This window comes from Siphateles boraxobius, unplaced genomic scaffold (assembly GCF_051911475.1).
Source record: "Siphateles boraxobius isolate OS27281-9 unplaced genomic scaffold, OSU_SipBor_1 1, whole genome shotgun sequence".
NCBI classification, from domain to species: Eukaryota; Metazoa; Chordata; class Actinopteri; order Cypriniformes; family Leuciscidae; genus Siphateles; species Siphateles boraxobius.
The window spans coordinates 29,433,156-29,459,055 of NW_027508699.1; the positions used below are offsets into that span (position 1 = coordinate 29,433,156).

Sequence of the window (25,900 nt, forward strand, 5' to 3'; positions counted from 1 at the left end):
CTACTACTACACCTACGGGGGATGGGGAAATTAATTATCAGGAAATTATACAGGCAATGGAAGAAGAAAAAAAACATCTCAATGTCTATCGCGGTTAACGTTGTTCCTTTATTTTTTTACACATCTACGCTTGAAGATGAATGTGATCCCGTTCGGAAGCCATATGTACAAAATGCCTACATAACGTGAAATAAAGAAAAACGGGTTTGTTCAAGTGTTTGTGACCGTGATTTATTAGCCAAAAATACATGATTTTACACCTAGCTCACAATTCTTTATATATTGGAATATTATATGGTCATGTAATATTGAATGGATACGAAAATGACTCGAGGGGACATTATTATATGGTTCCTGGGCTCATACTAAGAAGTATTTTTTGGATGGGTTATTATTCTGTTTGATGTAGAAGGAAACGAAAAAGAAGGGAAAAATTATTTGCATATGTGCCTATATTTGAATCATTTTTAATAATTTTGGAAGATTGTGCTGTAGCCTACATGCATTTATTTATCTGTTATGTTTGATTGTATTATGTGTGTGTGTGTGTGTGTGTACTAGCCAAATATTTAAATCTAATGGATATATACATAAACATGTTCAAAATAAACTAAACTAACTAACTAAAATTACTAGAACTGCAGATAGGCTACTCAAACGATTACAATCCTAAAGTAGGCTATTTTAAAGTCGATTTTAGCCACTTCTTTTATCATGTCATATTGTAATTATATAGCGTAATATGTTATATTAAATTAATTATTATAACCACTTCCATGGGGCTGCTTTGACAGGGTCAACCACACACACCCACACTACTCTTAAAATGTTACTGTTATTAAACTGCACATATCTGTCTATATTGTTCATACTGCATACCCATGTGTTCTGCTCATAATGCTACTGTTAATACACTTCACATATTCTTGGCACAGCTACTAGAAGATTTACAACTGTCAGTCAGGTTGCTCACGTGACATCTACGTCATCAAGCTCAGTTTGAGCCTGCGCAGAACGCTTGGCTATCAGGAAGTGAGTGCCCATGTTTGGCTTCAACTCTCTCCGTTGAAATCAACGGGGTCGCTGTGTCCATTTCTTTTACTGTCTATGGTGTAGACAGGAGGAGAAGCTCGCAGGCAATCTTTTATTGTCTGAGGCAATCAGGGGGAAATCGAGGCATAAAGTCAAGGGAGAAGCCCGTAAAAGCAACGGGACAAAATATTCCAACAACGTTTTTGAGGAATTAGGTGATTCAGATTTGTCTTGGCACAGCTACTAGAAGATTTACAACTGTCAGACTGTCATCACCATAGACATGATATCTATGCGGTCATCACGCTCAGTTTGAGCCTGCTCAGTCGCTCAGCCATCAGGCAGGAAGTGCAATAATCGGGCTTCAGTCTTCTCCGTTGAAGTCAATGGGGTCGCTGTGTCCATTTCTTTTACTGTCAATGGTCAAAATCGAGGGAACAAGGCCTGTCCACATAGGGTGCTTCTCATTTCTTAATTGTGCATCCTCGTTTCCTTCCCTCGCTTCCCTTCCTAGCGTCTCAACTCCACCCCCTGTAGGTTGTGAGGGAAGGACGCAAGGAAAGAAAATGAGGACGGAGGAATCGAATGAAAGCTTTTTTTGTACATTGGAATACTTGATCACTCAAGCGTCACTTCACAGCGTCATCAGCAGCGCTCAAAGGATCTGCCCTTATGTTGTTGAAGTTTGTTTATTTAAGAAATTCATAATGAATAATAATAAAGCAAGATACCCTGTTGAAATATGTGAGATGTGTGGTTTATATAAACAGCAAGGGTAAAGAATAAATTCAAATTATTGTGAACGATGTGAAGGGGGAGGAGAATGTATACGTGTGTCACGTTTAGTCAATAAAACACTTCCGCATAAGATACACCTGTGTATCCTCGCTCATAACTCCTCTGAAAGCCTCCTCACTCCTCGATCCTCGACTCCTCGCGGTGCAATTAGAGAATTGAGATGTCCTTCAAGATGGCTGTGCTTGATTGGTTTCCGGGTCATAGGATGGAGGACAGAGGAGAGAGGAGACAGGAGGGATATTGAGAGGCACCCATAAACTTCCCTCGTCCACTTCAGGAAGTGAAACTGCACTTTAAAATGGTAGTAGGGATTCCCCCGAGGGCAAGTGCTTAGGGAAGTTTCCAAGTGCATGTCTAAAAGTGGACTGGAACGCAGCCACAGAGAGGCTGGGTGATGGGTAGGGGAAGGACAGACAGAGGGAGACAGAGAACATTTTAAACAAAAAATAACATCCTAACTTTGACAGAAAGTAGTCTTTGATAATGTTTCAATATACATAAAAATGCAGTGTTGAATAAAATGAAATTAGTGTACTTAAACACACTGTTTAAAAGAAAAAAACAAATTTATACATAGTTTAAAACACTAGATGGCACAATATACCTATTTTTAATAGACTCTTTCTGTTTACTTTTTTGACATTACTTTAATCCCTCACTATAGCAAAACCGTTTGAGATATTTAATATCCGTTTACAATTTGGCATCTTTAATGTATTTTCATCATGTTGAAAAAGTTTGGTGTGAAGAAAATAAACCACTTAGGAGGAGTAGCTAAAAAGTTTGAAATATCAAAAAATACACATTCAGACCACAATATTTTACTTCCTGTTGGTCGGAGCTAATGACTGTAAATAAGAAAGTTGTCCGGCTCGATGAGAACAATATATGTACCGAGTTTTGTAACTGTAGGTAAAACTTCCCGTCCCCCCCACTTTTGTCAAAAGGTGGCGCAACTAAGCCCCTCCACCATGCCCGTTTCTGAGACTTTGCACGTTTACTGGCTAATATCCTGCTAATATCGCTATGTGCGTGTCAAGTTTCATGTAATTTGAAGCATGTTAAGAGCCTCAAAAAGCAAAAGCAAATTAAATGTAAATTTGAGCTTTAATGCTAACACATTTTAAGTGTTTTCCCATTTTATATTTAAAATTTTTATAGCTTGAGTGCTAAATTGGCCAAAGCATGTGTGCTAAAAACACAAAGAGTACAATAACACAACCGGTTTGACACAACAGAACTTTACTTGAATTGAATCCAAGTTCATTGTCTATACAATATATATTTACAATGTCTGAAAGAGGGGAAATAAACAATAAAATACTAGATACAACTGAGGTATTAGCTAAAAGCATGTACATGTATTCAACTCGTAAATATCAATCATGATAAACAGTTTGAGAAGTGTCATCTGCTTTAAAAAACATCTTATATCACAACATGAGGTAGGAGAGCAACGTCTCATTTTCATGCAAGAGCAAAAAAACCTCTCATCACACTGTAGGATTGGCAACATATGCAATGATACACACAAACACTGCATTTCATATCTCAGAATTACAACCTAAATATCTTTGCTGTTTACAAAATTCATAAACAATCATTTCTATTACAGTGTGTTCTCCAAAAAAAGCATCACACCTGTTTTTTTTTGTTTGTTTTTTTGTATTATTGTCTCAGTTACACATTAGAAAAGGTGTGATCGATATAATAGGGACACATGCTGTGCTGGCAGGTAGTTTGTATACTACGGGTATTTTTACCAATATAAAAAATGTTCGGTTTATATAATTGTAATTTTCTTTTGTCTCTTTTTGCCATTATTCAGCTCAAGGGAGCCACATTATTCATTATCCCCTGTAAAATGGTATATTTTCCTTTAGAATGCAAAATACATGGTACCTTTACTGAAAAACTCTAGTATTAGTTTGCTTTAAGGTACAATTTAGCTAATTATATTATACCAGGCCTATACAGATCAGATATTCAACATTTCACACCTCTCAAATATGTACAACATTATCTGTATTCCTTTTCTTAATACTGCAAAAGCCAAAAACAGATTTGTTGTTTCTAGAGTCTAAAGAGTACTGTATTCTTATGCCCATAATTCAAATTTAACATGGCATTCTATATAGAAGACATACAGCGCCCCCTTGTGTACAAAATGCAATTTACACGTTACAAATGAAAAGGTATACTCTAAAAAGCTTCAGAAATACACTTTAATACCCAAAAACTATCAAAAACAGCATTGAAACTGGCTGCTACAGAGGTAGCTGTGGTGAAAATAAAAGAAACCTAATACTGGTTGTACAGAAATTGTAGTCGACACGCGACAAAACAAATGCTACAATCTCTCAAAAGAACTACAAATGAAATCAGAGCTATATATATATATATATATATATATATATATATATATATATATATAATAAAATAAAATAAAATAAAATCGCTCCTTTCAGTAAGCATGTCTCATTTGCCATTCACACACAGTCTCTCATATCAAAAGTCTCTGGTCTATGGCATCTAAATTAGGCTCTTGAGGACATTTTGTGTCTATTTACATAAAGACTACTTTTTTTAGACAATATGGTGGAACATTTGTTTGAAAGCTTGTATATGTGAGAGAGAATACAAAAGAGAAAAAAAAGAATGAATCACTCTTCACTTTAGCAATAATGAATCTTTTGTTTTAGCAAAACAATATAGTATCTAACAATACATGCATTACTTCACTCCCTTCTTTGTAAGAATTTCAAATTATGGGGAAGAGGAAAAGCTGAAAAGCGAACACCACCAAAATAACAACAGGTTGTCAGACTCAGTGGGCTCCAATGAAAGGGACTAAATGTCCCACTGAAGGGAGACACTAAAGTATCGGGCAGAGTACGTCACTGTTCCCAATCCCCGTTGGATGGAGTGTAGGGGTTCTTCTGAGCATCATGCATCCCACCCCCTCACCACCATACACACTTTATCAAAAAACACTCTTAAGGCCGAAGAAAAACAATTTTTAAACAGAGCTTGGCCTACACACAGCTTTTGCAAAATGTGATCAGAAACCTTGAAAGATTATTTATAAGAATTTTGTTAATATATTAATGACTACCGTATGTACAAAGTGTATATAAATCTTTATTAGTTAATACATTAAATAATTTCTGAATAATTTCTGAATAATTTCAAGAAAAGTTCAAAAATGGCAATGCACTCATTTACAATATAGTCTTGTTTTTAAATTCTTCATTGCTGGATATATTCACATAAATCAGGGTGTTTTCCTCTTTTTATGTCTAAAGGTGATAATATACAGGGCAACCCGTTGACAGCAACATTGCTCAAAAAGTTGCCCTGTGTATCATCACCTTAAGAGGTTTTGCACTGTACACATAATCAGGTTTAGAAAAACGCTGATTTTGGAACGGATGAATTGTGCACAGTGGAATGTTCTATATGAGATATGTACATCATGAAAAAAAGTCTTTATTGTTTCGGTCTAATATTGTTTACAAACTCACTTGGAACTGAAGAAAGAATGAAAAAACTGCCCTACTGGCAAAAACACTTCACTTTCTGTGTCCATCTAACAGTTGATGTATGGTGGCCATCAAAGGCAACTGCCCCATTCTATGGAGAAAAAGCGCACCTCCTCAACCCCCAGTGACGGAGCTAACCTGACAGCATTAATTCCTTAATGTCCCTCCCTTGGCCCCCTGTCTGTTTTCTTTGTCTCTGTCAGACCTGTTTGTTTAGTCATCCAGAATAATGAAGCGGGGGAATATGAAAAAAAAAAGAAAGTAAGTAAGTTCAGGCACCCAATCCTAAAACACCCAATACATAACAGCCAAATCATTTAACCTAGAATCCAGCATTCAAAAACTGTAGGTAATTTATCAGCGTAAAGAAATCAGCTCTGGTTTATGAGAGATTGTGACGTACTTCAATGCTTTACATCTTCAATTACACTACTAATGGATCCTTGAGGAAATTCATAAGAAATGTAAAAATTCAAAGTCAACTGTGTTTCCAATCAACTAAACCAATAAGTTCTTTGACACTACAGGAACTCTTTCAATGCTGAACAGGTGAACTGCACCAAACCCCGGAACCTCATTTTAAAAACTACAGATATTCCTTGTAGTTAAAGTTGTTCCAAATCTGTTTGAGTTTCTTTCTTCTGTTGAGCACAAAAGAAGATATTTTAAAGAATGGTGGTAACCAGAAAGTTGACGGCACCCATTGACTTCCATAGTAGGAAAAATATACTTTGGAAGTCAATGGCCACCGTCAACTGTCTGGTTACCAACATTCTTTAAAATATCTTCTTTTGTGTTCAGCAGAAGAAAGAAACTCAAACAGATTTGAAACAACATAAGGCTGAGTAAATTATGTTAACATTTCATTTTTTGGGTCTATCATCCCTTTAAATTTCCAAGTTTCATAGTGTTCTCCAGCAGGGGGCGAATGCAAGTCTCTGCTTACTGCATCACACAGGAATGAACTGAGTTGTTTGTCATATACCAGGCTGCAAAGGGTCAGCAGTGCAGACAGGAAACATATAATCAACACCAGACCGAAAAGACAAACGGCAGGCAGTTCAAGACGGAGGGAAAGAAAATGGAGGGGAGAAGGAAAGGATGAGGATTATGATCTAAAACCAGGGGGGCCTCTGTAAGGGGCGCCTCTGTTTCTGAATCACTTATATGAAACATAATGACTAGAAATTCGATATAATAATATTTTACTGATATGTTTGTGATATTAACAAAAACTTTTTCAGTAAGAAATAATGATACATAATGAAAATAAAAAAGTAAACATCCACGTCCTTTCTTGCTGCTGCTGCAGGGCATTGGCGTCTTGCTGTTTGGCATCCTGGGGCTCCCCGTGTGACAGGTAGTTTTTTACTGAGTGTCAGTTTTGTTTCCTGTATCCAAAGGGCTTGGACAGGAAAAGCACTCAAGCACTGTCCCAACAACACAGGAGGTAAAAAGTACTGAAAAGAAACACCTCCTCTGTCCCATCAGCCTCTCAGCAAGACTATAAATTATAACAAACATGTACATCCAAAAAAAAAAATGCTTGACGACTGGTCGAGGACAGGGCGATTTAGGGAAAAAAAAGGAGACACGAAAAGTCTTTTTAAATTAAACGAACATTAAGGGAACACAAAGGGAAATGTTTATGGGAGAGTTGCTCTTTTCTGCAGAGGTGTTGTGTTTGTCTGTCTCTGCAGGGAGTGGGCAAGCGTGTTCCTGGGCTACAGGCGTGGAAGTGTGCGAGAGACGGGCCGAGCAGGAGGAGTTTATCCGGAGGTTACCTCTTGGGCCGGTGAAACGGGGGAATGCTGGGATTGGGGGCTTGCGGAGGGGGTCGGGGGCTGAGCAGGGCTACTGCTGCGGCTTCCCTTGGTGCCAGACCGGGCCATCTGCAGCTGAAGCTTTGAGATCATGAGCTCCAGCTTCTCTCTGGCTTCTCGTTCTCTGCACAGCTCCTCCTGCAGTTCCTGCCGCTCCGCCTCAGCACACTCGAGACGACAGCGCAGCTCGCACAGCTGCAGACAGAACGAATGAGTTAGAAATAGGAATGCACAAAATATTTCATAAAACACAAAATTGAACCTGTGATTTCTGCACCGCATTTCAGCAGCAGAGAAAATCTATAGCGCCACGGCAAAATAACAATTGAATTGAATGTGATAGTAAAACGTCTGTTTACTGTGTCGCTCAATTGCATTCTCTTCACTTTACTATAAAACTATACTAAAGCAACAAGTATTAATGCCTCAGTGACTCATTTCGAGTCATTACTTTCAGAAAGTTGAGCAATTTCATATATAATACAGTGTTATTTCAGTATTATGTGCATACTTTTATAGTATTTATTCCTATTTTGAATTAGCTTTCATTTTTATTTTAGCTCAAGTTAAGTCATTATGTACTTTTTTAATATTTCTAATATAACTTCATTGTTTTTTCATTCTTTCAGTTTTTCACGAAAAATTTGTATTTTATTTTACTTAATTTCAGCTTTATTTAAATTACCAAAACGATTTTTAATAGTTTTGGTTTAAAATAACAGATCTGATGACACAGACTCCATTTACCCCTGTATTAAGCGACATTAAAGGGAACAGACGCATAACACACACAAACACTAAATCAATGGTTCCCAAAATGTGATACTCTAACACAATTCTGGAAATAAATAAAAGTGAAAATATTACAATATGCAAATGTTACATTTGTTTTTTTATTATAAATGTGCAGTAATATCAGCAGTACGGATAGGCTACTTGTGTGTTAGGTGGCCTGATTTGATTAGACCGGATATTTGCTCTAAAAAGCTTGAGAACCAATGCCCTAAATAATTGCTGAAATCAGACCCAGTGTGCAAGTCAGCCAGGCACTGGCTCTCCATCTCAGTGTGGGTGCGTACTGCGTATCTCTCTTCCCGTTACTGATCACTCCCACACACAGATAAGCTGTGCTGATACATGCAGCATATTGCATTGGGCACAGGAATAATTCACACTGGGTATAGTTTATCGTTGCATCACAGAGTCATTCTGGCGCACTCAGATAGGCTCTGCCCTCTTGCGTTTACCTGCGCGTTGTACTGCGCCTCCTGTTCTTTGGGTTGGCAAGCACAGGTCTGCTGCCGGAGCTGCTCCAGTCGGTGTTCCAGCTGTCTCTGCTCCTGCCGCACCTCCCCCAGTCTCTGAGCATGCTCAGTGTGCACCGCCTCCAGCTCGTTCTGCAGCTCCAGCTGCTCCGCAGACAACTCCCTCAGCCTGGCCGCCTCGCCCCCGCGCACTGCCTCCAGCTCCTACACACACACACGCACATCAAGACATGCATCAAACAATGCGTGACAAAGGTCAGGGTTTGTAGTGGACGAGTCGAGGGTGATAAAGCTCAACTGGAACATACTCCATTCTGCTCTGGCCTTCACCTTTACACTCACTATATAACAAGGTCCCTCTCTTTTCACAGGACCACAAAAGAGCTTCTCAGATACACAACTAGACCATCTCCCTGGTCCGATCAAACGTCTAGTGAGCTGCCTATTTGGAGGAGCATTTTTAGACATCATAGGCGCACACCTGACACGGTGGCTGCTCCATACAGAAGGAAGTAAAATCACGCTGCGTTTTAAGATCACCGTTTAGGCCAAAATCTAGGGCAGAATCGCATAAATCATTTTGCTGATGATCAATCCCAGATGCAATAGGACAAGCTTAATGATTCTCATCCAAAATGGCAGCAGGAAATAATTATGAATATGCATTGTATATGCACATATTTATGAATCAGTGTGTGTATACATATATAAAATGTATAGATAAAAATTGCATCAAAATTAAAAATGGACAATTTTATTGATTGTGTATTTGCCATTTATTATTTGTACTTATGAAACCTAAGGGCAGGGGGTTTCAAACTAGGGAATGCAAAGGTGCTTATAATAAGGTAGGATATAATTCATCTAAATTAAATGTTTTAATAAGATTAATTAAAAACACACATTTACTCAATTTGATATTACTACTTTCATTATTCCTTCTTAAGCATTATTCAGTTATTGTATTCTATTCTTAGCTCCAGTTTTTAACAATAAGAAATAGGTTTGTATAAGGTTCTATCTTATTTTCTTTATTATTGAACAGAAAAAGAGTCAACTTAATAAAAAATAAAAATTCCCAGGTAATATATATTTTTTTAGGCTTTAGTTGAGTGACCACATAAAAGCCACCATATTGTCATTTTAAAATCAGGCTAAATATTTTTTCCAAACAAAATATAAATTGATCTTACACATTAAATATATATGGTCACCTTTAATTTATATTTAATTAAACACATTATTAGAGTACTGTAAGCACATGTTAGAATCAGTCTCTATTGTAATCAACTCAGCAGTAGTCATGAGTACGAAGCCAATAAGTTACTTATGAGTTATAACGCATCCATAGACGATTGCTGCCTATGTCGACAGCAGACACAGAGGAAGCTCATTAGAGTTTGTCTATCTCAGGCAGGGATGTGTCTCACCATCTCCAGCTGCAGCTGTTTCTGAAGGGTGGAATTGAGCTTCTCTTGCTGCCGCCGGTACATCTGCACAATCTCCAGCATGATCCTGTCCTTGTCGTCCTCTATTCCGCTGTCTTTTCCCGCCGTGGGAATGGGGGCGTGCTGCTTGCCGCCAGAGCTAGTCTCCATGGCGACTGGTGGAGGAGGTTGGCGGCGCTCGTGCGCTTCACCCGCGTGGTGGGATTTGGCCTCCTCTGCGACAGAGAAAGGAGATGCGGGAAGATCTGAGGGAAAGAGAAGAAAGGGTTAACCACACTCACGCAATCACACACACACCTTATCTGTCGTGTGATGAAAGTCTCTGTGACTAATTCTCTGTGGGTGTCTCTTTTTGAAGGTCATCATAGAGGGGAAGGGCTGGACGCATCACACAGAAATGAGTGGAAAGTGGAGATTTTCTTGATTTTAATTTTTTTAGTGCTGCTAAGGTGCTACACAGGCTCGACATACAAATAACCTGAACCAGGCAAGCCGCAGCTGCCTAGCATGTATGTTTAGATGAGCAATACGGGAGTCCAGAGGGACTAGGAGAGAAAGAGTGTGTGTTAGAGATATGGCTCATTTAAATGTAGGACAGGCAGGCTTGCAGGTCTGGCACTGCAGAGCCGAATAACAGCCTCGCTCTGCTGCTAGCCTCTACTGTGACTAAGACCTGTCTGTCACACAGAAGAATGAGTCAGAGATTGAAGAGACATGGGGAGCAAGGATGAGAACGAGTACATGGAAAAAGAGAGACAGATTGAGGAAGAGATACAGAGGGCACACGTATAGAGAACGGATACATGGAAAAAAGCGAGACAGATTGATGAAAAAAAGGAGCCGGGATGGAGAAAACGTGTAAAGAAAAAAGACAGACAGATTGAGGAAGAGGGACAGGGGGAAGAAAGACAGACAGATGATGGAAAAGAGAAAGGGAGAGCCTGGATGGATGCAAAAAAAGAGGGAACAAGAGAGAGACAGATGAAGAAGGAAAGACTAGGATAGCTTGGATAGAGAACAGATACATGTAAGAAAAAGAAATAAGAGACAGAGGCAGGATGCCAAATGAGTGGATATAACAAAACAAATTCCGACTCAGGAAAGAAAGAAAAACAGATGAAGAAATAGAGATGAGGGAGCCTCGATGGAGAACAAATACATGAAAGAGAGAAGGATTGAGAAAGAAATGGGGAAGAAAGTGAAAGAGATAAAAGGAGAGAGACGGGAGACAGGTTGAGAACGAGAGATGGAGGAAGAGCGATAGAAAGATGAAGAGAGACTGGGAGCCTGAACAGAGAACGGGTACATGGAAGAAAGAGAAACAATTGAGGATAAGAGATGGGGGAAGAAATATAAACAGACTGAGAAGAGAGAGAAAAGAGGAGCCAGGATGGAGAACAGACACATAGAAGAAGGGGAGACAAAAAAAGAGAGAGAGAGAGAAAGCAGTAAGCACAGAGAGGTGAGTGGTGGGAAAGAGGGGGTTAAACAGGATCAAAAAATGTAGAAAAGGAAAAATGAGGCACAGAGAGAAAGGAAGAGAGAGAGAGACAGGCAGAAGGAGGACGTGAGGAAATATGGTGTGCTGCGGTGGAGACTGGAGACCCCTCCCCCAGTCCTCTACTCTAAAACGATCTGACACTCACAGGGACAGCGGCCTCTTTTCATTCTCTCTCTCTTCACTGGCAACAAAATGTGAGCTGTACTAATCATTAGCAAGACACTTTCAGCAGCTTCTCACCTTTTGAGTCAGTCAACCACATACATGTCCATAAACATCTCACCTCATCATTCTTGTACATTTTTGGCATGCATGTAGATTAATTTACTAGGATAACTAAACAGTGTGCGTGTACTGACCTGTGGTGGGCTGGCTGTCGTGGGTGAGTGCTCTCCTGCTGTAGTGTTGTTTAAGCAGGGCCCCCAGAACCTCATGGCTCACCTCTGCCTCCTTCCGCAGGGACACGTTAGGGGCCACCATCTTATCGTACGTGTACAGGTAGTAACTGCAAACATAACCCCTCAGATTAGAGCACATACAACACTGAAACTGAACACTCCGGCAATAACAGGAGAATTGTTGCTCTCAGAAAGCCATTCACATGTACAGCTGAGCATGTAATGATGCACTACAGAGCTAAATCACAATAATCAGATCAGACTGGAAATAAATTAGCATTTAAAAAAAATAGGATCCAGCTGAAGTGTGGCAATGCAATCCCTTTTTTCCAAGCCGACTCCAAGCCTTCAGGTCAAGTGTCTTATTCTTCAATGAGGTTTGCAAATATACATTTTAAATACATTTTTACATTGTCTGAAAAGATGGGTGGTGAAAATGCCATCACAATGCTAGGGCATTGTTGTTTGTTGCCAGTGAATTGTTATGAGGTTGCTAGGGTGTCTTGAGTGGTTACTAGGGGTGTTTCTTACAGGCCAAATCAAAAGAACCCAGGTTTCTATGATATTCTCATCCCTAGATTTAGACATCTATGTAATTTTGCCCATTTAATCATATGCACTTGCTTCTTCCTATTGAAATCCTAAAACAAGGCCCAGGAAAGGGAAATGCTGTGGAAAAAAAGGCCATACCTCGGGTGGACGATGGGGCAGTGTCCTGGTTCCTCTTTGATATCGGGAAAGAGTCGACTGAAAACCAGTGAAGACTGCGAATTGCCCTGTACACACAAAAACAAGTGCATATCAATATTAATGAAGCACTTTAAGGTCGTTTGAATATGAAATGGACTGTTTGAGCTGCATTAAAATACATGTCTTCACATTTGAGCATGAATAATGAAGAAGTTCTTTAAGGTCTCATTACACACAGATTATCAAGAGCATTTGCACAGGAGCAGCCGAACAGCAATAATTACACAAACATGTACAAACACACAGAGGGAAAATTGGTGAGGGCAGTGAGGATGCCTGAAGCAGAGTAAACAAAGAGAGCAGTACAAACATCTTGCTGTAATATCATGCATGCATGAGAGGAGCTCATCTATCAGTAGCCGCAGAGATTGACAGACAGAGCATTAATGAAGAGGATAAGAGAAAGACAGCATTTAGCGAAACAGCCCGGGTGGGTTTCTGACTTGTTAAAAGCTTGGTAAACTGTGCTGGGGGAAAGTGAGGCTCTTTTTACACATTATTTTGAAAAGGTGTCTCAGATGTTTCTCATGTTAAGGGATTTTGAAAGGATATATTTGCACTACTAGCACAAAGCTGTCAAAGGTGGAAAATCTCTTGGACTTCATGTACACTTGTATTTACCATTATCTGTTTTGAACGTTTTTAATGAAAGAAATGAATACTTTTATTCTGCAAGGATGCATTCAATTGATTAAAATTGAGAGTAAAGACATTAACCTTGTTATAAAAAAAAAAATCAAATAATTGCGTTTCTTTTAAACGTTTAATTAATCAATCATTCTTAAAAAAAGGGTTTATTGTTCAGCAGCAAATCAGCATATTAGAATGATTTCTAAAAGATCATGTGACACTAAAGACTAGAGTAATGATGCTGAAAATTCAGCTTTGCCATCACAGGAATAAATTACATTTAATTAAAATAGAAAGCAGTTCTTTTCAATTGTAATAATATTTGTTTTTACTTAAATAAATGCAGCCTTGGTAAGCATTAGAGACTTTTTAAAAAACCTTTAAAAATAACTTACCAACCCTGAACTTTCAAAAGTAAGTGCATGTTAATAATAAACAAGGCCGCCCTCTAAAAAAGGTTTGTATGAAACAGTTTGGAGCCTGTTTACGCCTGGCCCTGCCCACTTGTGATTAGAACAACCGGATTGAAAAGATGAAGGATGACTGTTGGGTCTCTGGTGTGTGTGCGTGTGTGTGCAGTTAGATATTTCTGAATGAAATGAATGACTGAGTGAGTCAACGACAGAACGAGAGGAAGGGGTGTGAATGAGGGAGTTGTCTAGGGGTGGGTAGGAAGGGTGAGGTCGGTTTTGAGGCCTGTAATGAGTATGAGTGAGCAAGATAGTGAGAGGCTGTGACTATATGATGAAGAGGGTGTGCGTGGATGAATGGGGGAGGCCGTTCTGTGCCTGCGTGTAAACAGAGGCAAGGAGGATACGGACCACTTGAAGAAGAATTAATTTGGAGATATGCGGAGGCTGTTTAGTTGTGTACAAATACAGTTTATTTCAGCTTAATAAGCTAAATTAAATTATTTTTGTCAGATTATAAGTGATTTAACTGTTCTTTCATACTAAGCAGAGTTAGAGATTTGAGACAGTCTCTATTCAAGAAGACATAATAGTTGCCCAGGAGCATTGCCAAGATGCCTGCGAGTAGCCTTGCATTAACGGAACTTTGGTGTAAAGCGATGCAGTTACATAGATACACAGTACCTTTTTCTCCAGGACGTTATCAGACAGCTTGCTGTTAGGTGGGCAGAGTGCAGGACTGGACTTCCTCCCGTGACTGTCGTCATCCACCACCTTCTGCGAGAAAACACAAACACATGCTTCATGAGCACAACCTTATTCACAAGAGTGTTTACAATTAGCTGCAAGCGTTCCGACACGGAATACATCTGATATCAGAGAGCTTGTGCACAAATCACCACACTCGATCTGTCCGTCACCTCCTCTGCTAAACGTTTCAACAAACACGCTGCAGGGCTTGCGCATATGTGTGTGCGTGTGTGTGTGTGCGCGCGAGTCACACCGCATGAATCAGGGGTAAGCTCAGTGCTGATGGTTATCAGACACAGTCAGAGACTAATATAGCTGACACAGAAGCGAAGAGACCTTACGCTCATCTGACATAACAGTTCTCTTCAGAAGATTCGTGTTTCTAATGTTTATAATCCATAGCATCCTCTATTTGGCAGAGCAAACCAGAAAGTGTAACGCACATTCTCGTCCCTCCATCACAGAGACACTAACAGTAGTGGTTGGATGGATGCCAGAGGAGCAAGAAACATGTTTTATCTGGAGTAAATTACAACTTCCTGCAGACTACGGGAACTATGGGATCTCCTGTTTCCTGGAGGCTGAATAATGAATGGTGATGTCGTCGCACAACATAAAGCAGCTGTACGTGGTGGGGTGACATGGCAACCCCACACATCGGCAATAAACGCAAAAAAAATGTGCGTGTAGGAGATAGGGCTGTTTTTCTTGAGAGAAGAGGACTGCAGCATGAGGGAGGGGTGGGCAGCTGCCGAGGGGGGCAGAAACAATGAGCACACTGCAGTGGTGAGCCTGTCTAACCTTGACAAGCGCACACACTGTGTCTACCGGCCCATCTCTCCACACTTCAAGGCCCAGCCAACACTCCCTCCTCACCCGTGACACATGCAATCACACAGTCCCCACTCTGTCTCCTTCACGTTTTCGGTTAACGTTGTGGGTTCTCATCTCTCAAGAGCATAGTATGCAATTCTAATGTTTAAACCTGGTTCAAAGTGCTATGTTTGGAATAGATTATTACTAGCATACTGCACAGTATATACTGTATAAAAATAGATAGTACAGTTGTAAGACAAAGAGTTCATAGAAGTTCCACGTCCTTTCAATAAATGAAATACTGTAGGGTCTTAGTGTCCTTTTTCATATTTTGATTTTTTATTCGGTTAATTAATCTGTATATAATATAAATATATATAATAAAATATATATAATTAATATTCATGAAGTGGGGATAAAGAAGAAAATAAATATAGACACCTTGCATTTGTAATCCACAATTGTGCAAAAATGTCTTGACAGTATAAATTATGAATAATCAGTCATAAAAAAAAGATAATAGGATATTACTTTTAATTCATTCATCATACTGAAAATAGAAGGTCAAATCAAGTGCATGACACTGGGAAAACAGTACGACACAGTACATTTTATATTAGGTCATATGGGGATTCAGCACATACTGAAAATTAGCATATTATGCAGTGTATACTTTCTATACTGCAGAACCAGCACAAGTAGTATGCTATTTTGAACCACCATAGAGACACCACACACACTGCTTTATATTAGAGTTTACAATCTGCTGTATCACATGCTAGATGCAGTGCAGCCTTGACGCAAGACCTTACAGCAAAACAAACACAAAAACGAGGATTTATCTAGCTGGCCTGCATCACATGGTGCGAGCAGTGATTGTGATAGTTGTGCGAAAGCTGTGGGCGCTGTTTACTGAGAGAGTTATTGCTCTGTTCCCCTCAAGGACATAAGAAAATTACACTGGAACAGGTGTCTCATGCTCTCAAGACGCAAAAACATGAGATACATGACATAAATCCACTATATAAAAATGACGTGAAATAAACAATGTGGTAAGAAAGCGTCTGCTGAGAAGGCCATTGTAAATGTACACAGTTTGTAAATGACAGTTTTCTCAAACGGTTATTTCTCGTTTAAGTCACTCAAGATCCCAAATCCTGCGGATCAGGTTGTTATGAGTTTCTCTCCGCGCTCTCTTCCAGGGACAGCAACAACTCAGCCATCTCTAATCTCTTTTTAATTAGTGTGTTAAAGTCTCACACACACAATCATATTCTGTAACACTATTTACTTGTGCATCGTTGACAAATGTAACTAACACAAATCCCTCACGTCTCGACTTGCAATCAGAACAACAACACACAAAAACCCAGAGGATGCAAAGCCTGTTTGTCACAAGCATATGTGATATGCAAAACTCTGCAAAAGTGTGTGTGAGAAAGACAGCTCACAACGGTGGGAGTTAGCATTCCTGCAGCTCGCTCATTTGAAACGTACCACCGCTGCTCCTAACCCATCAGAGAATGCATGTTCGTACGCACACACCCTTCGTTCTTCAGTATTAGGGTCTGCATTGTTTCCTTTTGGCCCCGGATCTCCCGTACGCCCACATCAGCTCGCTAACCTGAGCACCAAAACAACCTCCTAGATCTAACAGAACACTTTAAACCCTCATCAAATTCAAGTGCTTTCCCTCGAAATGGGCATAATGAGGTCACTGACACACAAACACAAATTCTACTTTGACTCTGACAATGAGGACTGTAACACTGTCAAGCCTGACCACATCACTGTTACCAACGATGGGGATCCCCTGACGAAAACAGCTACGAAAAAACAATGTATCGACTAAGGTTGACGAGAAAAAGTCATAAACACATGCCATGTCTTAGCAGTCCCCGCACGTTTTATCAGCTACGGTGTAGATGGGGAATTACAGCGTAGTATTACAAGCCGCACGGGCCGACGATGAATCTTATCTAGGCCAACCTCACACAGTCATAATACACGATGACCTTTCAGAGAGCGCGTGTGTAGGAATGCCACTTTATGCATATCTCTCCTGTTTTTGTGTGTACACGTGTGTATAAGCATTTCATTTGTGAATCTGTGAGTGACAGAGCATGAGTGGCTTTTTCATTTATAAGCACCTCACACACACACATAAGCACAATCCGTGTGAAAGGCGGCACACGAGGGTGATTGTGTGTCCATCTGTTGCAGCTCTGGCAGAGGGTATGTATAAAGCGAAAAAAGCAGCGCAAACGTGCAGTTTTCAGGCACAAACACACAGAGAGCTGCTGGGGCCCCTCACTGTACCCCCTCCATAGGTCTCCTATTCACACATCATTAGCACTAGAGGGGAAAAAAGGAGTGAGGACATGTGTGAGCCGGGTGCACGGTGAACAAATATAGGCCAAGTTGACTTAAGTAAGCAAATCATTTACAATTTGGAAACAATGGCTATGTTCAGAATGGAAGACTAGCATGTTGTTTTTTGCATACTATCAAAGTCTCTTTCGAGAAAAGTCTGTCCACTAAGCGGCCAATTTTGCAACACCTCCGGGCAGCTATTTTGGTCCTATCTATTTGAATGGGGAAATCCTGAAATCTTATAAACTGCTTGCCATACCTGGATTTAGAAGATAAATTTCAATCAGCAACAAAATCTGACATGAGTGTGAGTAAATATGACAGGTTTTTTATTTTGGGGCAAGCTATCACTTTAAGTCAGCAAGTGGAGTCCAGTTGTCTCAAAAGTAAATGTTTGTTTAGCATTTGTAATCCAAGTGCGTGTAAAAATATGTCATCAAATAATGAGTCATGAAAATCATTGTGGATGTTACTTCCATTTAATTTGTCATACTGGAAAAGTCTTGTGCATTGCATTGTGAGACTCGTCGTGCACTCTGTGCTATTCTGTGATGAGGCATCTTTTCCATGTGGGCTGGACAGTGGACAAATGTAGGCCAACTTGATGCGGGCTATAAGGAGATAAAACGGAGGAAGACAGACAGAACTAAAGAGAGATCTAAAACAGTGACAATTTCCCTGTTTTTCTTTAACAAGAATGTAAAATATTACATAGCACCAATCATCAATGAAACGTGTGAATATATGAGTATGTTGGACACTTAAATGTGATAAAAATCCCCAGTGATCATTCCGTGCGTCTTTTTCCTGAAACGCAAGCAGATGAGTTTAAATGTAAATTCATTCAAATGTGAATTGCCCTACTTAAATCAAATGTAACAACTAGCGCAAGAATTCAATTTACACAAATTCTTGATTAAGGTCCCATGTGTATTTAGAACAGACAGAATCACTCCAGAATAAATACAGCAACATTTCGGCAACATTATGTGGACTTAATGTAAATTTGGTTGTCACCTAGATCTTTTAGGAGTGAATTCGGTAATGAAAGCTGGCCTGGAAGTGCTCATGGGCAATATGGTTTTGGACATACTGTTTATAAAAGTAAACAGGCATTCCTGACATTACCTATGACGTCTATACTCACACACTGGAGTACTAAAATCCACGTTGTACAAAAAAACACTAAAAATATAGCTTGCAAGCAGCCATCACAGGGCCAAGCCATTCCAATGGTACTATTGGTTCAAAAAGTAGTTAAAATACTTTGATTTCAAAACTTCAAAAGAAACTTTAATCACCAAAATATTCTTACTTTGTGTTCTTATAAAGTATCCTTACTTCTTAATGCGAGATGCTGAATGTGAACAGCATGATGAGATCAATGGGTTCGAATAGTAGCAAAAAAATAAATACTTTGCTTTTTTTATATAATGTGCCACATGTTTTATTTAAGGAGTTCCTTCTCAGAAAGACACCATGTCTGAAACAGAAGCAACTTTTCCCCCAGTTAAGGCCACAGTACCTTTTGCGGTCTGTGCATACGGTGCCACACAGGATCCGAACCCACGACCGGAATGGTTCGGGGTTCGTGGCACATGGTTTAGCAGCTTGCGCCACTCAGAGGACGCTGACTTACCAAGCTGCCGAGGAGAGGCTTCAGTGTAAGAATGAGCACACAAAGGTATGCTAACCAATTAGTATGCTAAGATAACTAACATAAATGGTAAATGGACTGCATATAGCGCTTTCACAGACCCAATGGCCACCAACGCGCTTTACATATTTGCCTCACATTCACCCTGAGGCAAGTACATAAGACTACAAATACAGGCTAGGTCATATTTGGAGATGAATATCTCGGGAACGGTATCTAATATCAAAAATCCGTTCAGTGATTTATGTGCGGCTGGGTCCAAAGATTATGGACACAATTGAGCAAAATTTGTAGGAGGAGTAGTATTGCATTTGCATAAATATGACGGACAGTCACATTGTTGAAAAATGACATATGAGATATCGTCAGAATTGACATAAACCAAGGAACGTTAATGAAATAAAGCAATCAAATTTCAAACAATGTTTTCAAAAGTTATAGGCGTTTTTGCAACAACAAAAAAACGTATATCTTTGGAACACTAGGTGGCGCTCTGTTCAATCTTCTCATCTACCTTCGGACATGCTGTTGATGATCCCTACCAAATTTTGTAAAGATATGTCAAATAGTTTAAAAGATATTGCAATTTTTAACAAAATTCAAAATGGTGGACACGTGGTACATCCAATCCTAGCAAAATCGGTATCCACGGATTTGGCATGACACAAGGAATCCATAGATACCACATTTATTTATTTTCTGACAAACTGTTCAAAAGTTATTGGCCAAAATAGCCATTTTCCCGATATCATGACCTGTTGGTGGCGTGGTTCCCAAATTTAGCATGGCCCCTCAGATCATGGTTCTGATAAGCGTACCAATTTTCGTTTCGATTGATCAAACTTTGGCCGAGATACAGCCTCTGAACCAATTTTAGGTTGACCTCGTTAAGTTTGCAACACCATAACTTTTGAACAAAGATTAATCAAAAAAATCTGTTCAGTCATTTCTGTGCGGCTCAGTCCAAAGATCATCTGAGACAATTTCCGTAAGAAATGAATGAAATTTAAATGAGTAGCAGCAAAAAACCTGAATACAGTACTTTTCAAAATGGCCACTACTATAATAGTCGGAGTCTTAATGTAAGATATTGATTGAGAACCATGATGAGTGGAATCAGGTGTACTAAGTTTCATTTTTCTAGATCAAAGTGTTCAAAAGTTATAACAATTTCAATGTTGATTTTGAACTGGTGGTGGGGCTATAGAGTTGGTCCTAGAGACTCCAAAATTGGTACAATTACTTTTCATTACCATCACTACAAGTGTGCCTAATTTCTTCATTTTCTTATGTTCTGTTGATAGGGCTTCCATTGACTCCCATTCGGGAAAAATAGTAATAAGAAAACTAACAGATACAATCATAAACAAAAAAAACCCCTCAAATTTCCTCCCGAAAATCCCCCAAAAAGTCTGTTGGTGCCTAAGTGACTACTTCGTTTAAAGAAGCTGTCAATCACAGCTGTCAATCATGACGTCACATTCCCGTTTTTATAGCATCAAATAACTAACTAAGACCAAACTTATTTTAAAAACGAACACTTAAACTTACATCAGCGTGGAAAAAAACTAACTAAAATGACAGAAAACATATTTGGAAAAAATTAATGTGAAGTGTAATTTGTTTGTTTAGTTTCCATCGCGTTCATTAGACTTCATGGGGAGGCGGGCTTTATGACCTATAGGCCTACTGGGACCAGCTACTGGGGGCGATCGAGACACTTTGGCTTCATTTTTCAGTACTTGTGTGGCACGCTTGGACACAATAGGGGCTATCCCCTTCGGGGCTTGGGCCCTAACAACCCAGATATTCATAATCAAGCTAAAACACTTGCACAAAAACCCGAGCAAACTACGTGCCTCTAAATATCAAAACACACACACACACACACACACACACACACACACACACACACACACACACTCACAGGGATCAAACACACAGGCTCAGACGTGCTCATTCCTGAGAGGATTTGGCTGGCAGCCTAGGGCAAATTTTTTAAGAGAAGAGGGAGGGAGACGAACATTCCGTCTAGACGTGGTCATCAATAGTGCACAGTCTGCCTGTCTGTCTGTCTGTCTGTATGCCTGCCCTTCCCGTCAGCCATCTACACACATCCACTGTTTAATCTACAACATACGACCTGATAAGAGCCACACACACACACACACACACACAAGGGGGACCGAGTTATCCACTCGCATACTAGCATACGCAAAACTAACATACTGTGCCGGTGATCACAGATCGGCTTGGAGGGCTGAGAGCCGTAAACATACAAAGGTCTCTCCCCTCTCCTGCTCTCAGATTTCACTAATTCAAACAGAGCTCTGCCTGTTCCCTTTCCTACACACAGGCAGCTTTAAATAGCCCTATGAATGGGAGATCTGTATGCACGCGTGTTAGAACCGAATACTCTCAAGTGTGCGCCGGTGAAAAGCAGTAACCACATAAGCCTCCCATGGCGCAGCTACGCTAGGCTAACACGCACCCACACTTACTAACACACGCACAAAGACATTGGCAGACGCAGTCTCGATTGAGATGAGTCTCTGAGGAGTGTGTTCTTTGGGCTGTGGTACCCAACAGCTCATTTCAGAAGCAGCTGTCAGGTCTCAACCAGAGTCATCACACTCTGACGTTGGAAACGGCCCACGCTGCTCTCTGTAGGATGCAAGAGGGGCAGAATGTGACCTTCCTCTCTCGGCAGCCAATGAAAAATGCAATGAAAAATGCAGCCAATGAACACCAATGAAAAATGTACTGAAGTGCATGATGGATACTACTGGCCAAGATGGCTGACGCCTTTAAAAATGAATTTTGAAACCCAACTTCGAGAATTTTTTTTTTTTTTTAGCAGGCTGTTATAAAGTGTTAGAGCACAAGCATACTAAAAACCCTTTCAGACAAACCCTGTGAATTCATAAAACTACATTATTGTTAAAAACAGAAAAATCCGGATATTAGAACCAGTGCTCTGAACGTACGCAGTACCGGCACTTCTAAATTTTACTCTTAAGCGTACCTGCACTTTTTCTTGCATACCGCATGTAGCCGGTACTCTACCACTGACATAAAAGATTTTGTCCTACCGTCTGACCGTAACAGATTTTTCACTGCTGAAATTGAAAACCTAGAAACTAAAAAGAAGTGTGTCGAGTTTGAAAGTCGTTATTAGGGCTGGGCGATAAATCGATTTTATCGATTAACTCGAATGTGTAAGTTACGCCGATATTTTTGAATGAAAATCGGTTTTCTCTTTAACAACCGCCGACGCTCCCCTCTTGGTTCCCGTAGTTCCGACCGGGCTCAGCGCTTGCCATGATAGAGATACACAAACAACATGGCAAATGAACAAGACCGCAGCAGCAGAGGCACACCCGCCGAAAACATTTACAAGCTGAATCTGCAGGGCCGCCAACTCTCACGAGTTCACTGTGAGAGACGCAATTTTGTCACTTTTTACACGCTCTCACGCCACACATCCCTTTTCTCATGCAGAGAAAAATCGCGAAGCAAAGAAGACACTGACACCGACAGACAAGACCGAGCAGGTTACTATTGATATGAAACAGATTCTCAGCTCTCAGATTCTGTCAATTTTATTACGAAATTCAAACAATAAACACCGTTTTGGCGCTTGTAAATGTGACGTGAGAGAACGCTGACAGATCTCAGTTCAAGCGGCACGTGAACGGATCATCTGTTACTCTTTACTACCAACTTACCGAGATGTAACAAAATCGATCGATCAGTGTTTTTCAACCGCGGAAAGATGTCCATAAAACAGCTGGAGAACAACATATGCCACGTAACGCTACATTTACCTCAGGAATCCCTTTTAATGACCCATAGCACGCATGTGGACTTAAAATAATTGCTATAGAGAGGAGTATTTTGCTAAATATGATAACTATATTACACATTCATTGTATTTTTACCTATATCATTAAAATAGTATAACGTTGTTATTATAAAAAACGCATTATATTTAATTTGAGTTAGTTTTAACCTTTAGTAATACCAGCTGACAGGGCTCTCTGTTTACAGCATTAGGTGATTTTTTTTTTGAGAACAATTAACAACACATTAACGTATCTACCATACCTAATATTTATCCAAACGAATTTATATTGAATCAAGATCAGAATCAATTCACAAGAATTGAATTGAAATTGTGAAATTTGTGTTAAGCAATAATAAAAACACTAGCATACCAGTCATTGTGCCATGTAAACATTGTTTACATGGTTAATGAACTTAATAAAATTGTTTAGTTACCAAATAATTTGACAATCACAACACACTTATTGTGATGCAAGTTTTTTGTTTTTTTACACATCCCCAATTACAATCCACCCATTTTATTTTGTTACATTTTCAATGTTTTCAAAGACAGGGCCTGTCCTCTTGTCTTTTTGGCTTGTTTCTGATTGTAATTAAATCCAGATCAAATCCCATAAGGGAATATTAAAACAAAATAAAGTTAAAACTTGTTTTGAACAATTTCTTTGTCATCTGCAGATTGATTTTAAGTAGGGAGAGAAAAAAAAATCGATTTAAATCGTAAATCGGATTTTTTGTGAAAAAATCAGGGATTTTTTTTTTAGGCCATATCGCCCAGCCCTAGTCGTTATGTTAGCCTGGCTTCAGAAAGGTATTAAAAGAACGCGTGAACCAGAGCCAGACACGTCAATAGAGTTCCAAGTCCAACCAGAAACATCAGGCATGACTCATGAGCTTCAAACTAACGTTAACGTTGATGTGAGCGGAACAGCTAGCATTAATGAGGAGTCTGCAGCTACCAACCTTAACGTTACCTTAGTCAATGACACCCCCGGATTTCCACCAACTGCGAATTTACGTATGATCGCGCGATATAACAGGATGTAGTTTCTATAAACAGAACCACAACACTAGCAACAGTTTGTTTCCATCCAGAGGAGTAGAAGGGAAACAACTCTGTGCTGACCTGCTGATCTCCCTTTTTTGTGGAGATTATTGTGATTCTACCATGGGTAAGTACAATATTTATAATTATATAATCAACTCATAAAATGCTAAAGGTTTATTTTGGGTTCCTTTTTGAATGTATTGGGAAAGTAGTAGGCTGTGTAATTAAAGTTAACTACTGTTCTTGTTGGAAAAGGAAAAAATATATAAAACAAAATCTCCGCCCATTATGACGTTTTCAAGGTGTAGGGCAGGGAAATACGATCCACCGCGAGCACAGGGTATTTTATTTTGAAAATTACCAGATGTTTTATTTTGTTTCTGTGCTCGACTTCCTGCGGCGCTCTCCGGCATCAGGCAAAAATAGAAACTCTGCGTATCTGCTCCGGAGGGCTGCGGTCGCCGGAGCTGGGACGGAGTCGGAACGCAGCTGTTCCGCAGTCAGTGAAAATACAAACATTGACTTTAATGGAAACCTATTGACTCCGCCAAAAGTAAATAGTCTACTACCCACTGGATGAAGAAGGGTTGGCTCTGAACAGAACATATAATATTCATTTTATTTTATTTTTCGTGTTCATATTTATAAGGAAAAAACGGATGTGACAAGCTCCGCCAGCGGCACTAAAGTGCTTTAAAACTTTCACATAGACCTCGAACAGAAAGCACAAAGCCTTTCATTAAAGTCAATTTCGTTTTGTATTAATTATATCTTAATTTTAATCAATGTTTCATCTCCCAAATGCCCAAGATTTAATAAATAAGAAGTAAATATAACAGACAATAGATAATCTCGAAACGGAGGCGCCGGCGAGTGAACTGCTACTCGTCTCATAAATGAACCGAAACTTAGCATACAGACCTGAGAAATATATCTATTGAAATGTCTACTTTTAAACAGAACAAATCAAAACGAAAGACAAACTGCTCTCTGCTTATGTAGGCCTAATCCTTCTGAAATGTACATTTCTCTCTGGCGCGTTCAAAGATCGCGAGTCCGCATCCTAAACTTCATCTTTGCAGCCCACAATGACTGAAAACACTTGTTATTAATAAACAATTAAAATGTCTCCTTGCTATATTTGATGTATTCATATCATTGCTTTTGCCAGTTCATTGTGACAGCTTTTAGGTGCTTTATTGGCAGCGCCACCCTTACATGAATCACCTCACGCCGCATTTTTTTTAAATATTCATTTATCGGCCATTATAAATGCCAATACCGATAGTTATGAAAATACCTAATATCGGCTGAAAATATCGGCTCGCCGATATATCGGTTGGGCTCTATTGAAAATTCGACTTTGCCCCCACAGGAATAAATTACATTTTAAAATATATTAAAATAGAAAATTGTATTTAGAAATTACAATTCTATTTTAAAATGTAATATTTCTCAATATTACTGTTGTTACTATTTTTGATCAGCCTTTGTGACTTTAAGAGACTTCTTTCAAAAACAAACAATCCTTACCAACCCTAAACATATGAATGGTACTATGTAGTTTTCTGGCTTTTAGCCCATGCAGGGCCTGAATTTCGTTTTGGAAAATAGGGGGGAAATCCCCCTTTAGGTCATTCATATAGGGGGGATTTTTTAACTTGAGGGGGGAGGTTTTTTTTAGACAATTTAAAAAAAAAACGTTTAGCTAAATGTTTGCTCACTCATTGTATTTGTGTTTTTACAATGGGGTCATTTTTTTTTAGTTTACACAACAAAAGGAAGCTTGATTTCAATTTTTGAATTAAATTGA

At 39.5% G+C, this 25,900-nt stretch overlaps 1 protein-coding gene across 1 annotated transcript in view; it reads right to left on the reverse strand.

Moving 5' to 3' along the window:
- Window positions 1-6,560: 6,560 nt before the first annotated feature.
- skila (SKI-like proto-oncogene a) overlaps window positions 6,561-25,900 on the reverse strand; it is a 34,433-nt gene continuing 15,093 nt past the window's right edge. Inside the window, exons 3-8 of the mRNA XM_077232190.1 lie at window positions 14,282-14,374; window positions 12,498-12,583; window positions 11,769-11,914; window positions 9,891-10,153; window positions 8,443-8,664; window positions 6,561-7,390 (exon numbers count right to left, since the gene is read on the reverse strand). Coding sequence (XP_077088305.1) covers window positions 7,142-7,390; window positions 8,443-8,664; window positions 9,891-10,153; window positions 11,769-11,914; window positions 12,498-12,583; window positions 14,282-14,374 — 1,059 coding nt within the window. The 3' untranslated portion in view covers window positions 6,561-7,141. The remainder of the gene's footprint in view (window positions 7,391-8,442; window positions 8,665-9,890; window positions 10,154-11,768; window positions 11,915-12,497; window positions 12,584-14,281; window positions 14,375-25,900) is intronic.